At 44.4% G+C, this 17,109-nt stretch overlaps 1 protein-coding gene across 1 annotated transcript in view; it reads left to right on the plus strand.

Annotated features, from left to right (window-relative positions):
* The first annotated feature begins 1,079 nt into the window (after nucleotides 1-1,079).
* FGF5 (fibroblast growth factor 5) overlaps nucleotides 1,080-17,109 on the plus strand; it is a 76,131-nt gene continuing 60,101 nt past the window's right edge. Inside the window, exons 1-2 of the mRNA XM_030192482.1 lie at nucleotides 1,080-1,374; nucleotides 4,536-4,639. Of these exons, the coding sequence (XP_030048342.1) occupies nucleotides 1,080-1,374; nucleotides 4,536-4,639 (399 nt within the window). The remainder of the gene's footprint in view (nucleotides 1,375-4,535; nucleotides 4,640-17,109) is intronic.

The raw sequence follows: 17,109 nt of genomic DNA on the forward strand, positions 1-17,109 counted from the left end.
GCTAGGGTTTTAAAAACTTGAATCATGTTTTCAGCCACAACTATTCCAAGAATGCAAGCAAGGTAGATTTCTAAAACGAGAGCAGAGCGTCTCTTAAAGGCGAAGTCTCCGATCTCATGTTTCCTAAAGTTGAACCCAACGCCGCAAATCATCAATCATTCACTGGGATCCTTCAAACGGCAAAAGCGAAGCTGACAAATTTGTTCTGCAAAACTGACCGTACCGTATCCACATTTGCTGCTGTCCACATATACTTTGAGGGATATTCAATTTTGCGTTCTTCATCCTCCAGGCGCTTATGAAATGCTAGAAAATGAGTAAATGTTAGCGACCACAAAGGGGGTCTTAAATATTCTTTCACTCCCCCAAAGCCGAGAATGCTTAGATTCCTGTCCCCAGACAGCCTGGCTGAGAGTTTGCGCCACAGTGCCAAGCTTGCCTATAACCTAAATGCACTGCCCGTCCATAAATGCACTGCCCGTCCATTACCCTGGATATCTCCGGAGAACAAGGGCTTTGCTGGAAATCCCTCGATCTCTTGCTTTTAAGGGCCATTTCTGTCCGGATTTCCTCCACTGAATGACCTATTTCCGACGCCTCTCCTGGGACCCGTTTTCTCTCTGCTACAAATGCTTTTCCCTCCCCTTACTGCCTATCCTGGTGGTGCACCGAGAAGACGCATCTGGCTGTGTCCCAGCTGCTGCCACCGTCAGGATGGCACCATCGGGGCAAAGTTGTCAAGGGAGGAGGGGGGTGGCACCTGTCGGCTGCCAGCTTCTTCCAGGGCCAGTTCCTGTCCTCTGATGGCCTTGCCCCCCGTCTCTGCTTAAGAACCCAGCAAAGCAACAAGCCAACCAACCCCTCAAACAGCGACTGGGGAGCCTCCTCTCGGCTGCATTCGTGCATCAAGCGGTGAGATCACCGGCCGTATTAATATCTCGGACAGTGCCAGTGATGTTTATCAGTCTCTAGTACGGTATTCGCACAGCTGGTCGCCGGACCCGAGTGTCCCCCCCGAAGCACAGACCCAGTAAATTGCCGCTGGGCAAAATGCACTGGGGACCCCTCCCGCCGGAAGAATGAGCTTGTCCTTACTGCTTGTCTGCAGCCACCTGATCCTTATCGCCTTGGCACAAAAACAGCAATCAGCCCCCAAATCATCACTCGGAGCCCCGGGCAGAAGCAGCAGTCAGCAGATTAACCCTGCCCCCTCTGCGGCTCTCGGGGGCGACGGATCGGAGAGCGGGGGCAACCTTCCCTGGAGCCCAGCGGGTCGCCGGACGGGGAGTCTGTACTGCACGGTGGGCATTGGCTTTCATCTGCAGATCCACCCCGACGGCCGAGTGAACGGCTCCCACCAAGCCAGTCCTTTCAGTAAGTTGGGGGGTTTTTTGCAAGCTGACACGTCCACTGCTCGAGCCTGGGGATAATAAAAATATGAGAGCAGCGAGTTTCGGAAGAGTCCAGCACTTCTAATGGGAGCTGCCTCAAGCCTCTGCGGGAATCGTTTGGCTGAAATGCTTCCTCTAATTTACAATTGCTGGTGTGTGTGTCCCCCACCCCTCAAATAAGAAACCTTGGAACCGGGGGATGGTCCCAGAAGACGGATAAACAGAAAGAGAACGTTGTTTTATAAATGTTTTCCCTGCCCCACCTTTTACTGAGTTCTATTATTTTCTCAATTTCGGCCCTGCACAGAAATCCAGGTTTTGGGTTTGTTTGGGTTTTTTTTTACCAGCTCCGACTAAGTAAGTGTATGGGATTTCTTGAGCTCTGTGCATCTGGGCCTGTGTTAGGGCCAACCCCTACAGAGCAAAAGAAATTCGTCCAGCTATTAACAAAGCGAGGAAAAGAAAAAAGGTAGCACTGCATCGTGTATGCTTTCAAAACAAACAAAAAAAATAAAGGTTCTAATTGTTAAGTCAAACCAGATCCAATCTAATCACTACACAGCGAATAGCATACAGTATACGATTGTCCACTTTACCTGCTTCACTATCAGCCGGAAGACTGAACACACACACGCACAAAAATCAGGATTTGCTTCCCGCAAGAAAATGCGGGTAAAAACGAAGCCCCACAGAAAAACCCAGAGTAAATAATACTTTTAGAAGTTGTATCGATTGGCACCATCCTGAGAAAGATGCGAAACAATTAGAGAAAAACAAGTATTCCAGAACTGCCCATAATCTAATCTCTTCCGAGCCACCCGAAAGGAAACTTCTGGGCAGTTCAATTTCAGACACCAGTTTCTTCGGATCTTGGCATGTAGGGTCGGCGCTGGAAGAAGCAAAGACCGAAAACGGCGGTCACAGTTTTGCAGGTTTAGGAAAGTAACTTCTTACCACACTTTCTAAACCAGGGAGCTCACAATTTGTTCCCCAGGTCGGGTGGATTAAAACTGACTCTTGGAGCTTTCAATTTAAATCTTTAATAATAATAATAATAACAATAATTATTATTATTATTATCTCTATCATCATCACCTAATCATTCACTTATGAATTACCCCAGCATTCTCTTTTCTTTGAACATAACACTTAGGGGAAAGCAACCTTTTCACAGCTCGTACAGGTCCATAAACACTGAATTTCTGGCAACAGTGAACCAAAGTATAAAACAATTAATTATACATTATTACTGATCAGCAGTGAACGCATCCCCTGTTACTAGACAGAACTGAATAATCCCATTCCCTGCCATACAGAAACAAAGGGGGCAGTATTGAAAAGTGGGAAGAAAATTAAGGTAACATTTCAAACCCTGCGATAATAAGATCAGGAATTTAAATTAGGTCGAACAATCCTTGTTTCCTCCCATCTAAACACTGGGTATGGCGTGCCACAGATGAAAGCATAATAATAAAAATAATAAAGTAACCGTTTATAAAACAATCAACCCCTTCCTCTTTCTAGAAGACAAATGGATCTGCTGGAGAGTCCTAGGTGCAAGAGCAGGACAGGGCCGTGTAGCAGTAGCGCCTGACAGGTGCGGCTGCAACAGGGGAGCTGCATCCGAGCCTCTGAGTCCCCTCTAAACCCTTGGACCTGTTTTCGATCCCTCACCCCCGACACGGATACAGAAGCAGGAGGAAAATATCCGCAGACAAAATCCGGATCCGCCTCCTAGAAGCGAGGCACGTTTTATCGCAGCCTCTGGGAGATGCTGGTTTCCCGGCAGCCTGCTCCCTGCAGATTCGGGGGCTTTTCCTTTCTTCCCACCCACCCACCGGTATTACTGGCAGCAGCTCCTGGGCCATTTTTCCTCCCTCCCTCCTCGAGGAACTGGCGCCGGTAGCTAAGAACACTTCCACCAATAATAAACTCTACTGAGCAGAGCCTCAAATATTAAATATTAACAATTGACTGCAGAAAATCAGACATTGCACGTTCAAAGATCGCAATTCTGTTACCAAAATGGCACCTGGGCATTTTGAGACCTTTCCCTCTCCTATCCACAATTCCCATTTTGTTAAGAGAATTTTGAGCTTCCAACCTGTAAGGTCTGATTTTCTGCAGTCAGCTGGTAGCTAAGAAACCGGGCTCAAATGCCCGAGTGGCTGCTGATGGTCAATGAATGAGGGATGAAAACATTAAGCGCTTCAGTTTCCCGATTGTTGAATAAATGAAGTCTCTAAGACAACCCCCATTTTCAGTTTAGCTGTATATTATTATTAAACTTGTGAAGAGCCAAGAAAAGCTATTCCAACCGCAAAGAAAAAAAATCTCTCTCCCACATACTTTCCCCTGATACTGGTTGGGTCCAGCGCCTGTCGAGCCCCCTTTGTTCAGCTGCAGATCTCCACTTCCACGGATCCACATTTAATAAGAGGCGCTGTAAATTCCTCAAAGAAGCCAGGAATTACTAATAATGAGTAACGGGTAAGAGCGGGGCACTTTAACCGAGCTGTGTAAAAAGCAGGGAATCCCGAAGGTAGGGGGGTCATTGGGCCTTAAACGATGCTGTACGGAATGGATCTGTCTTCAAGGTACATAAAAATCAGTCCCCCCTTAGGACTGAGGAAGAGGGTTGGTTGGTTGGTTGGTTGTTTTTTCTGGTGATACGTGTGCATATTGCTTGTATACGTATATATTTTTTCATAATATAGTTCATGTATAATTCATAGCCAGCATCAGCTGTCAGATGTTATATTTGAACCACTCTGTTCGACTGGTTAGAGAGAGAGAGAGAGAGAGAGCACGTTTCTGGTGCAATTTCTGTGTGATGGGTGCCAACAGGAGCTTTTTAAAAAAATCTAATTTTTTTTAAAGTCGATTTCTATATTTTCGTATATGCGATCCGTATACATTTTCCGCCAAACGAAGACCTGCTTGTGTTTCCCCAGCTGGAATTCCACATTCAAATCCTAAACCGGGATCTAGAGAAAAACCAAACCCGAAAGCTATGGAGTGGAGAGATGGGGGGGGGGGGGGGTAAAGTTTCTCAGATATAAACACACCGGACACTCGAAAGAGGCAGCTATTTTGATCACAACGAGTTCGGAAGAACTGTGTTTTATTTTTCTGTCCTTCTAGGTGTGTTGGAAATATTTGCTGTCTCTCAGGGGATTGTAGGAATACGAGGAGTTTCCAGCAACAAATTTTTAGCCATGTCAAGGAAAGGGAAGCTTCACGCAAGTGTAAGTAAAAATTATTCTTATATAACTATGTATAAATTAACCACGGTATATTTTCTAAACACATGCGCATGTGATGAAAAAGACGTAACAGTCATAACAGAAATCAGGATAGAAGCGGAAAGACGGAAATTTAAAAAAACCGTGTATTGTACTTAACATGTAAGAGTTTAGCTTTCTACTGAACCCTAGACTGCACTGTTTATTAGGGAAATAATATTCTGATTATTTGCATTTATGAATGGGAAAATGTTGATTGGAAAAACCAAAGAAGTATTTGCTTAGTTTTGAAAATAGAATTTGTACGGCTTCTTTAATCAAAAAATGTTTATGTCCCTAACGGTCTGTGTGTGTGGCCAAACAGGGACAGATTAGTAAGATTAAGATTTTTACGGGTCAATAATTAAACTGTCCGTGTTGATGTTGAGACATGCAAGGAATCTTTTTATCTCTCTCCTCCCATGAAGATTTGCGTTTCCTCGCTTGCTTTTTTTCTGTGGTTACTTTTGCCCTTGGAAATATCATCAGTAGATTTCAAAATGTTTGTCGTTTGTTCTTTCCCTGCTGTGACTTGAGCACCCTGTGGGGAGATAACAGCGTGGCTCACCGTGAGAGGATATTAAGCGCATTGTGGATGCGTTTAATTTTTACCTTCAGGGTGGCAAATTTTCAGGCAGCCCCATTTTCGCAGGTGAAACATTGGTTTACCCACGCAAGTGGCTTTGAACATTTTCGTCCCCTTGATTTAGGGTTACCCTATGGCTCCAGAAAAAGGAGGACAGATTGAGCCAGTCTGGGTTTTACTTCCACTGTCATAACATGGTAAAATGTATTATTTTGAAGAAGGCTGTATCAATAATATTTTAAAGGTCAATACAAATTGGGATCTCAGTGAAGACTTGTTTTCTTTCAGTTCTACATGTGATCTTTTTAATGCATGCCATTTGCCCCCTCATTGAACATGGGAGGCTAATACTGGCCCAGCAAGACATAGATGTTTATCAGGAAGCATATTTTAACAGTGTTCTAAATAAATTACATAAAAATAAACATTCCTGTATTTTGCACTATTCTGATTCCTGTTCAGAGATTTTGTTGAAAGGTTCAGTACTACTGTGCAGCCTTTGAGAGCGTTTCAGCCTGCAATTAAGATTGTAAATTGTGATAAGAGATTTAACTACCACATTTGTTCTGGCTTTCTAAATTTGGTTTTTAAGAATATTTCAAATTGTGACATCATACACTTTGTTGAAAAGAAATGTAAACAATAAAACAAGAATTATTAACAATTAACAGCACAACCAATTTTTACCAAAAGCCCCTCCCCCACCTCCTCCAGGTTTCCTCCCATTCACTCAACTCTTTGGGTCCCTTCTCTTTCCTGATCCAAAATGAGTAAGAGTTTTATTTTAGACTGTGCAAGTATTGGTGTGCTAAAATGAATACACAATACAAAATGAAAAAAGAAAAATGACCGGTGGAAAAACATGAAACTATACTTAAAAGGCACAAAAATATTTTGCTTACAAAGTCCTAGTTTTCATTATCATGCTTCGACAAATATAGATTTTGTTCAGAACAGTAACCCACACACTCCTGTTCCATTTACAGGAAAGAAACCAGACCTGTTATAATGCAAACAAGTAATGACTTTTTCCTATTCTACAATCTCTCTTAATCCTCCCATCCCCCTTCATGACACTGAACCAGGGGCAGTGGAGATCTTCCAGTATTTATTTAATAAGCATCAATTTTGGGAGAGGGGTTGCATTGGGTTTTCATGTTCCTGTTTATAAGCAGAAGCCTGCGATAGATAGATAGATAGATAGATAGATAGATAGATTTCAGTGGAGCATCCAAACTGTAAAAAATCATCTTTTTTTATTGACATCCTCATTTACATATAGACAGAAAGATAGGTTTTATTTGCATATATACACATTCTTTTCTTTTTTAGAGTGGAAAAAGTTTTTGTTGTATGTTTAAAGGATCTCTTTTATGAAATTTTATCAGCATTGTTAATAGATACAGGGAATTCCAAAATTAACTTCAAGTGTTCAAAAAAAATTAAACCACTTGGGAAGTCTGAGTGCAGCCAAACCATTATATACCACACATTTATTTATTTATTTAACAAAATTTATAACCCGCCCATTTAGCCATTTGCGCAGGGTACAAGAAAACAAACATATCAATTAAAAACACACATTTCTTCAAACCCCCTTCCCCACAGAAAAAAAAGAAAAGAAAACCTGATTAAGAAACTCCAAATGCCTGACAAAACAAAAATGCTTTCAACTCCTTCCGAAAAGAAGCGAATGAACTACCCTGCCACAGGGGCAGAGGAAGAGCGTTCCGCAAACAAGGACCAGCCACCATAAAAACCCGAGAATGTGTCGCCTGTAACCGAACCGACCAAAACGAAGGAATAACCAGCAAAGCCTGATCCTGAGATCGAAGCGACCGAACAGGGCAATAAAAACACGGTCTCAACATCAATTCATGCTGGGTTTCACCGTGCAACGCCTTAAGCACAAGTGCCAAGATTTTAAACAAAATACGTTGGCAATAGGCAACCAATGCAATTCCTGCAACTGCGGGGTAACATGATCAAACCCAGGCCCGTGCCGATGCGGTAAGCGGGGTAAGCACCGCAGGAGGGTGCCCACCTCTGGAGGGCGCCGCCGCAGTGCTTACCCTCGCCCCGCGACGCCGAGGCCTTTAAATCTTTTACTTGCAGTCGCAGCAGCGTCTGTGAAAACGGAGCGCTGCCGACGTCTCCCTTCCCTTCGCGCTCTTGGTTCCCTCAGTGTCCCGCCTTCTTCTGACGTCAGAAGAAGGCGGGGCACTGAGGGAACCAACGAGTGCAAGGGAAGGGAGACGTCGGCAGCGCTCCGTTTTCACAGACGCTGCTGCGACTGCAAGTAAAAGATTTAAAGGCCCCCAGGGCACGCAGCGATCATCTTCACGGGGGGAAGGGGGGAGAGGGGCGCGCGCTCGCCAACTGTTCTTCTGCGGGGGGGGGCGCCAACATTTCATCTGCGGGGGGGCGGCATAGACCCTTGGCACGGGCCTGATCAAACCTGTGTGCCCACATCAATAAACAAGCTGGAAAATTCTGCGCTACCTGCAAAACTTTTAAAGTCGCATGCGGTAACCCGCACAACAAAGCATTGTGGTAATCAAACCGAACCATGACTAAATCAAATCACTAAAAACCAACCTGTTTGAAAAGACATACCTTACCGATCCAACTTAAATGCCTGATCTCTGCAACACAACCAAACTAAAGCACGTAATGAACATAACACAACTCTTCTGTTCTCCGATTCCCTAATGTGTCTGTGCCACATGAACTTGATCTTACCACAACATCACCCTGTATTTGTTCACACCGGAGCCTGCAAAGGCCTCTCCAGTACTATATAAGCCACATTGAGCCTACAAATAGGTGGGAAAATGTGGGATACAAATGTAATTCTACTATATAAATGAAGAGTGACCGATGTGCTGCGTATGCGCAGAACAGCGCAGCTGTTCTTCGCATCTGCAGCATGTCACAGGTCTCTCTCGATGACGCCCCCTCCAGCGCGAGCCTCCCGACCACATCGCTCACAAGAACAGCCAGTGCTTTAATGTAGTTTAAAATGTACCTGGAGCGGGGTAGGGCGGTGCAGGGATGCGATGCCTGGGGCCTCCAGTGGTGTTGGGATGAGGTGGGCGGCGGTTCCCATCGTGGAGATTGAAGACGGGAGTTGGGAGGAGATTGGGATCGCTGTGGGTTTTGAGGCGTTGTTACAGAGACGGAGGGGGGAAGCCCGAAAGCTTGGGGAGTGTTCTGGGGCTCTGATTGGCCCTGCGTCAGCGTCTGGCGTCGACGTGATGACGTCAGACGCATGTTTCGACGCAGGGCCGGGAAATCCATTCTTTTAAAGGAACCGGCTCCTTTTAAGGAGTACAGCCGGTTCCGAAGAGAGAAAAGGCCCGGCGTGGGACCGGAGGATGTGGGAGAAGTGCTCCGGCTCTGTGCACATGGTAGTGCTGCTCCCAAGGTTCTCTGTGCCAGTCACAGCTCTGCGAGGGGGAGAAAAGAGGTGCACACACACACATATACACACTCTCACTCTTTACATTTCAGAAACAAAACAACTTGCCCGTTGTAACGGGCTTTACGGCTTGTAAATAAATACATAAATAAGCCTGTACAACACTACGAAAATTCTGTGTAGATACAAAAATTATGAAGCCTTGCAACTAATCACAGTTTTAAAAATACCGTATAAACCACCGATGCTACATGCGGCCTAAAGGAAAGAGTAGTATCCAAGATCACTCCCAGACTGTGAATCTTCGACGATATTTGCATACACACACATGTGCACAGGCATGCACACCACACTCACAGGTACACAAACAGGGGCAGTATTAGGGGAGGGGGTGCAAACAGGGCAATGGTCTGCCCATACTAGCAAGCTTTGGGGCCCCTTCCAAACTTGTGCCCTGGGCCCCAGCATGCCTAGCACTGGCCCTGCACAGACACACACTCTCTCTCTCCTCTTAAAACAAATGCGCTCAATTACAAACTGAGGGCTGGCTGTAGGTCAACATAGCATGGAACTGCGTCTCAGTTGTAACGTGCATGTTATTGCAAATTACTTACATGGAGTCCATTTCAGTTCTGTTCCCGCACAGCAAGGTCTAATGCCAGCACAATTTGTAGGCTATCACCAGCCTCTACCACGCAGGGTAAAGTAGCGGGGAAAAAGAATTTTTACCCCTAGTGTTTAAGCAGATGGAATTTTTACAAATCCCATCCCAAATGGCAGATGTTTTGTTTCAAAGTACAGGAAATTATTTATACCTCACTAGTCGAAATTTGCCCCTTGCTTTTCAGTACATTGTAGTGCAAATAAAGGCCAGACAGGCACAACTTCTTATCTATTATGGATAGGTATATAAATATATAGACATAGATGCACATATTAGGGGTTCGCATTTAGTTCACTAATAATTTGATTATTTTTTTTTTAAATTTAACTAGGATTACATGTTTAAATCATGATCAGAAGTTTTGTTGTCTGTTGTCCAGCATTGCTTTCTCTCCTCTGCCTATCCTATTTCACCTTGGCATAACGTAGCAGAGACAAGGCATCCATGTCAGTTGCAAGCAGCATGTGGGAATCGCTACCGGAAACCCTATGAAGAGCCAGATAAATATTCAGGGGGAGGGGGAGAATGCTGGACCTGTGTGCTAGAGGAGGGAGAGGTCAGCAGCAGCAAGACAGGAGAGAAATGGACGTCTGTGTGTCAGGTGTAACAGGTTTAACAGCAGAAGGGAGACACTTGGGTGTAAGTATAGGGGAATGATGCAGCAGAAGAGAAGAAAGGTGGGCATTTGTATCTCTATTGGGGGGGGGGGCAATGTGCTGTGGGAAGGAAGTGTGTGTAAGCAACTTTTCTTTATATTCAGCAGGTTAAAAAAGTTTCTGTGCAGTGGCAATTTACCAGTATCAAGCCATCCAGCCCAGAGATGCAATTAATCATGTGATTTAAAATTTTTAATACCACAATTAATTTTGATTACAATTTTTAATCATGGCCCACCCCTAATATATATGTATATGTGTGTATGTATTATGTATATCTATTAAAGCCTAAATCAAGTCGGGTGTGGAAATATACACTCGCTAGAATACAGAATACCAAAGCTTTCCACAAACTGAAAATGTCCTAATTAGATTGTACATATACCGATGATAGTCCCAACGTGTATAAATCGTGTAGCTCCAAAACAGAAGGAAAAAGCACTCAAAGAGCTCTTAGATCATCAAAATAAATAAATCATCAGAATTGCAGGAAGTAGTTCACAAGTGGAAGGTTTTTTTCTGGCCAATGATAAAGAGAAGCTCATTTTGATCTGATTAGCTCTGGCAGATTTTTACGATCTAAGAGCTCTTTGGGGCCTTTTTCCTTCCATTTTATGTATACCCATTACATACATCCCTTCTGTGTTTAGACATCTGCATTTAAACCAGGTCTAAGGTTGGCCTAAATGTTGAATGCACTCGTACCAGGTTACACTAGTATTATATAATGGAACCAGGCTCTTACTATGCGCCCTAAGTCTGTCTAAACAGAGGTGCCGAGTTATACAACTTCCTCCTTTGTGCTGAGGCAGCAACCCAAAACTCTCCAAATAACAGCAATAGTCAGCTGCTACACGGACAGTTTGTATGTTTAGACCTGCTAAAAGCCTGATCCCCACAGCTGAAAATTATCCCCTTGCAAACTGCTTTGATGGTTCCCCTCCTAAGGCGGTATAGAAAATGTATTAAACTAAATTAAATGCAATGTCAGATCCATACAAGCCATAATTTTACTTCGCAAAAGTCAAATGTGGCAACAAGTCTTGAAATAACCTTTAGCTTTATTGGTCTTTTTTTTAAGGTATGAAAATTACTAATAGGTAACTCAAAAAGAGCGCTTGTGTTAGACCTTTGAGATAAACCAAAGCATGAGAAAAAATTCCCAGGGACTGAGCAAGGTTTGGTATTTAATCTTTGTTGATTAGACCATACCTCCTGGAAAAAGACTGTGTTTTTAGCGAGTGAGCATGATACCCTTCATAATCTGGGCCTGTATCATTTATCACCCTAAAAGCAGGCCATGAAGTCACAGTTTACACAAAAATCATTCTCTTGTCCACTTGCTGAAGACTGGTGCTGAGAGATCAAAGGTTGCAGGCTTTTGCAAGTGCAGGATGGGAAACAGCCAAATAATTCCCAGCCTAACTGGACTCTCTCAATTTATTCTGAGCCATTCTGGTTTCATTTTACCACTAGTTTTAAACACATAGGGCTAGATTCTGTACACCTAAATTTTAAAGAACAGGCTTAAATTTCCACGCAGTATAAAGAATATGCTGAGCGCCTCTCGGCATGACCACATTTGGTCATGTCCATGTAGGCCATGTTTTACTTCATGTAAATCCTGACGCCAAAATTGGGCGCTGAGCGGGTGTATTCTATAATAATGCACATAGATTTTAGAAATGCCTATGCCCTGCCCAAGGCCATGCCCCATTTTCAACTATATAATAAAAAAAATCCCAACAGGAGAAACAATGTAATTTCAAAATTCAAAAATAGTCAATCCTACACCAAAATGATAAGAAGAATGATAAGCTCGGGTGTGTTGGAACACATGCCTCCACCAAAAATATGGCTGGAGATTTTTTGTTTTATTTTATGTGCTGCTTGAAAAGAGAGTTCAGTATAGGCTGTACATACAGCCGAGCATATTTTTCAGTGAGTCTAGCCGCTATAAAAACCTGGCTCACTTCTAAGCTCTATACATCATGTGGTACTGTCTTAATTCAAGCCCCCTATATTTGTGTGAGTGAAAATTAAATTAAATAGTGTAGTATCCCACACCTATAAATCCATTTTCCAGTGACAACATTTTTTATGTATATATTTTTATATTCCAAGACATCCGATACTAAATTAGACCCCCCATAAAAGAAGAAAAAATCCGGGACCATCTCTCTCCCGGAAATACAAAGTTTGGTCTTCCTTCCTTCAAAGAACCCAAACTAACAAATTATACTGAGCACCTTGAGAAAGGGCAGAAGCAAGACTTAGCTTTCCAATTTAGTTGCAATTTTCACTGTCCATTCCTCTACGTCCGACAGAAATTTCCGTTTCAAGTCCTTCCTCAGGGACGCCAGTGCCTCCTTCAGCTGGGTCTGTTAACTCCAAGTCCTTTTCATCTATGCCACTTACAATTGACATGCATCACATTACAGACACTTCGGGCTCCTTTTACTAAGCAGCGGTGAGCCCAACGCGGGCTTACTGCTTGCTATACAGGAAGTACCACCAGGCTACCCCAGCAGCCCGGTGGTACTTCCCAACCCTTAATGTGCTTTCATTTCCGGCGCTACATAATTTTATTTATTTTTGTAGCGCCAGAGTGTAGCCGGCGGTAATTGCACTGCCTGGTTACTGCTGGATTAATGCGGGAGCCCTTACCGCCACCTCAACGGGTGGAGGTAAGGGCTCTCCCCCCCCCCCCAAAAAATGGCCACACAGCAAGTGCTTTATTTACTGCTTGGCCATTTCCTGCAGGAGAGCGAGACTTCCCTTTTACCAGCTGTGATAAAAGGGGGCCTCGGTGCGCATGTAGAACATGCGCCAGCGCCAGCCCCCTTTTGCCGCAGCTTGGTAAAAGGGGCCCTTAGTGAGTTGTGCATGTAAATCTTAATGCCAATTAGTGCTGATAATTTATTTGTTGTTTATTTGCAATTTGGGTAGTGTAGGTTTAGGTAGGATCTTGATGATCTGACTTTGTTTCTTATTGGTAAGTCTATGAGGTCTATCATGTATTCTGGGACTACGCCGTATATGATTTTGTGGACTAAGGTGCAGATTTTGAAGATGATCCGTTCTTTGATTGGGAGCCAATGCAACTTTTCTCAGAGGGGTTTGGCACTTTCGAAGCGTGTTTTGCTGAATATCAGCCTGGCTGCTATATTTTGGGCGGCCTGGAGTTTTTTTATGAGTTGTTCTTTGCAGCCCAAGTAGATTCTGTTGCAATAATCTGCATGGCTTAGGACCATTGATTGCATTAGGTATCAAAAAGTTGCTCTTGGGAAGAAAGGTTTTAATCATTTTAGCTTCCACATTGAATAGAACATTTTCTTTGTTACAGAGTTTACTTGGCTCTCGAGGGTAAGGTTGCGATCGAGTGTGACACCGAGTATTTTCAAACTGTCCGAGGTAGGGAGGGTATTTCCTGGAGTATTTATGGTTGTGGATTTGTTATATGGAGAGGAGAGGATGAGGCAATGTGTTTTTTCAGTGTTCAGTTTCAGTTGGAATGAGTTTGCCCAGGAGTTCATGATGTTCAGACTATCGTTGATTTTGTTGGTTATTTCTGTCAGATCATGTCTGAAGGGGATGTATATTGTAACATCATCTGCGTAAATGAATGGGTTAAGACCTCGGTTGGATAAGGACTGTGCCAGTGGAATCATCATCATGTTGAAGAGTATTGGTGATAATGGTGATCCTTGAGGTACTCCGCAGACTGCTTTCCACGGTGGTGATATGTTTGACTTTGATTTTACTTGATAAGTTCTGGTGGTTAGAAAGCCTTTGATCCAGTTAAGTACGTTTCCTTCAATCCCGAAGTGGCCTAGTATTCTATAACAATTCTATAACAGGGTGCCTAATTCCCTTTATAAAACACTAGCTTAATGGGTATATGCATGCATATGCACTTAGACACTTGCAAGGAGGGTCCTCCTGACCCAGAAACATACCCTGTGTGGTGCACCTCCCAGTGCTCCTGCTCCACCCACTCTGTCAGTGCCAAGCAGGGATGCAGCATACCTCGCTACAGCCTTGGCACAAGCACTTATGCCACCCGGTGTAAATGCTCGCATCTAAGATCCAGAGATATGTTTCTAAGTTTAGCATTCTGGGTCCTTTTACCAAACTGTGGTAGAAAATGACCTTAGCGCATCCTTACATGGGTCATTCCTGCACACTAAAGCCATTTTTACCACTAAGGTAAAATCAGGGGAGGCCCAAGGCAAGATGCCACCTGAGGTAGGGCTGAAATGTTGCCCCCCCCCCCCCCCCCCCCCCACCAGGCCATGTTCTGGCATCTCCACCCTTCCTTCCTCCAAGCATTCCCCGATTTTACGTTCTTTTTATGTTTTTTAAAATCCAGCAGTGGCAGCGATTCCCATACACTGCCCTGCCACTGGCACTGGCCTCTTCTCTACTGTGGTCTCCTCTAAGGAAACAGGAAGTTACATCATAGAGGCGGCTGCAGTAAAGGGAAGAGGCGGTTACCAGGGGCAGGGTAGCATATGGGAATCGCTGCTGCCACCAGCTTTTAAAAATTGTAAAAAGGTAAAATCGGGCGACAGGGTGAAGGAAGGAAGAGGGAAGATGCTGCTCCTGAAAGAGTGCCGCCTGAGGCCCCCAGCTCCAGGTGGCCTAATGGTCAGGCCGCCCCTGAGTAAAATAACCGATTTTTCAATTTTCCTTATTAATGGCTACATGCTAATTTTCCCGTTAGCACAGGAGCCCCTATCGCCACCCATTATATAGATGGTAAGGGCTCACGCATTATGCACATGCTAATCAGTTAGTGTGTGGCAATGTAGCTGCACTAACCAATCAGCACAGAACACATTCACTCTCTGTCCCAAACCCGCCCCCAGCACTAAAAAAGATCTAGGTGTCATTGTAGACGATATGCTGAAATCTTCTGCCCAGTGTGTGGTGATGGCCAAAAAAGCAAATAGGATGCTAGGAATTATTAGGAAAGGGATGGTAAATAAGACCGAGAATACTATTACACCTCTGTATCCATTGTGCGACCTCACCTAGAGTATTGCGTTCAGTTCTAGTCGCTGTATCTCAAAAAAGATTTAGCGGAATTAGAAAAGATTCAAAGAAGAGCGACGAAAATGATGAAGGGGATGAAACTCCTCTCATATGAGGAAAGGTTAAAGAGGTTAGGGCTCTTCAGCTTGGAAAGAGACGGATGAGGGGAGATATGATTGAGGTCTACATAATCCTGAGTGGTATGGAATGAGTAGAAGTAAATAGATTTTTTTACTTTTTCAAAATATACAAAGACTAGGGGACACTCAAGGAAGTTACATGGAAATACTTTTAAAACAAACAGGAGGAAATATTTTTTCATTCACAGAATAGTTAATCTCTGGAACCAAAGAATATGGTAACAGCAGTTAATATATCTGTGTTTAAAAAAGGTTTGGACAAGTTCCTGGAGGAAAAGTCCATAGTCTGTTATTGAGATGCACATGAGGGAAGCCACTGCTTGTCCTGGGATTGTTAACATGTTGCTACTATTTGGGTTCCTGCCAGGTACTTGTGACCTGGATTGGCCACTGCTGGAAGCAGGATACTGGGCTGGATGGACCATTGGTCTGACCCAGTACAGCTATTCTTACGTACTTATTTTTTAGCATGTGGGTAGCACGTACACAAGCAAAAATTACTGTGGGACACTACTTGGCCATTTCCTGCAGGAAAACGCACTTTTTGCTGCAGTAAGCACACATTAATGCTTACCACAGCTGGCCCCTCTGTAAGTTATGTATGTAATTATGCACCCTCCCCCCCCCCCCCCCCCCCCCGCCCATGCTTTGCTTAGATGCCACCCATCTGCTAACTACATGCTGTCATAGATATCTGTGTAGTTACAAAATAGCGTATAGGTGGTTGTGATACGGAGAGCGAGGGTTGAAGGTGGGCCTGCACAATAACACAGCTGGACAAAGGTGTAAAACTGACTCAAGTGCTTTATTAACAAAAACCTGAGACCTGTTAAATCACAGGGCCAGGAACACAAGGTGAAAAAGTCTCTTTGGTTTACCGAACACAGTCTTACCCAGGGCCTGTGGCTGCCATGCTCCATACACAGTCTGTACGTTCTTCACTTTCTCTCTCTCTCCTTCTGAGTTCCATGTCTGGCTCCAGCCAGTTCCCAGAGCAAGGCTTACCGCAGCCAAGTCACGGCCAATAGAAATAGGTTGTGGAGGCACTTGCTGGGGCTTCAGTTCTTCCCTGGGCCTCCTTAATCCCATGTTGGCCCTATCTTTTATACTTCCTGGTTCCTGTACCTTCAGCTCCACCCCTCCCATCTCACTTCCTCCCTGGGCGGAACAAATGGTTTTAAGGTGGCTCAAGACATCTGAGGGCCTGTCCTTAAGGATGAAGGGCAATGTTCTGTATACCCCCTTACAGTGTTATATTGACATATATGCATGTGCGTGTGCACCAGTGTGTATATGCTAGTATTCTAAACATTTACACACAATTCTATAACAGTGCACCTATATTTAGGTGCCTAGAGAGTGCCACTGTGGTGCCTATTCTATAAAAGAAAGCAGGCCCCTATTTTCCTTTATAGGCGAGATATCTGCCTGTGCTTTATACACAAGCCCTTATGCCAGCCATAGAGCTGGTATTAGTTCTCATGTCTAAACGCTGGAGATAGAGATACGCATGTAACTTGTAGTAGTAAATGTAAGTCCCACCCCTGATTTGTCCAGACTCCGCCCATGTGTACACCTACCTGTCAAATACGTGCTATGTAGGATACAGATAGATTCAACACTTACTCTGATCCCCCAAATCTAAGCAACCTTCAAGAGCCGCTTCTATCATTTGTGACAACTACGCTGCCTTCCTCCTTACATTGAGAAGGCAAGTCTCGTCATAGTGCTTCATGCCATGATAACATCAAGACTGGATTACTGTCAGTGGCGTTCTAAGGCTGGCTGACACCCGGGGCGGATCGCCGATGCGCCCCCCCCCCCCCCCCAGGTGCAGCACGACCCCCCTGCCGAAATTACACCCCCCCCCCCGGGTGCAGCGGGCCCCCCCAGCAAAATTACAACCCCCCCCGGGTGCAGCGTGACCCCC

Source organism: Microcaecilia unicolor, chromosome 2, assembly GCF_901765095.1.
Source record: "Microcaecilia unicolor chromosome 2, aMicUni1.1, whole genome shotgun sequence".
In the NCBI taxonomy this organism is placed as follows: Eukaryota; Metazoa; Chordata; class Amphibia; order Gymnophiona; family Siphonopidae; genus Microcaecilia; species Microcaecilia unicolor.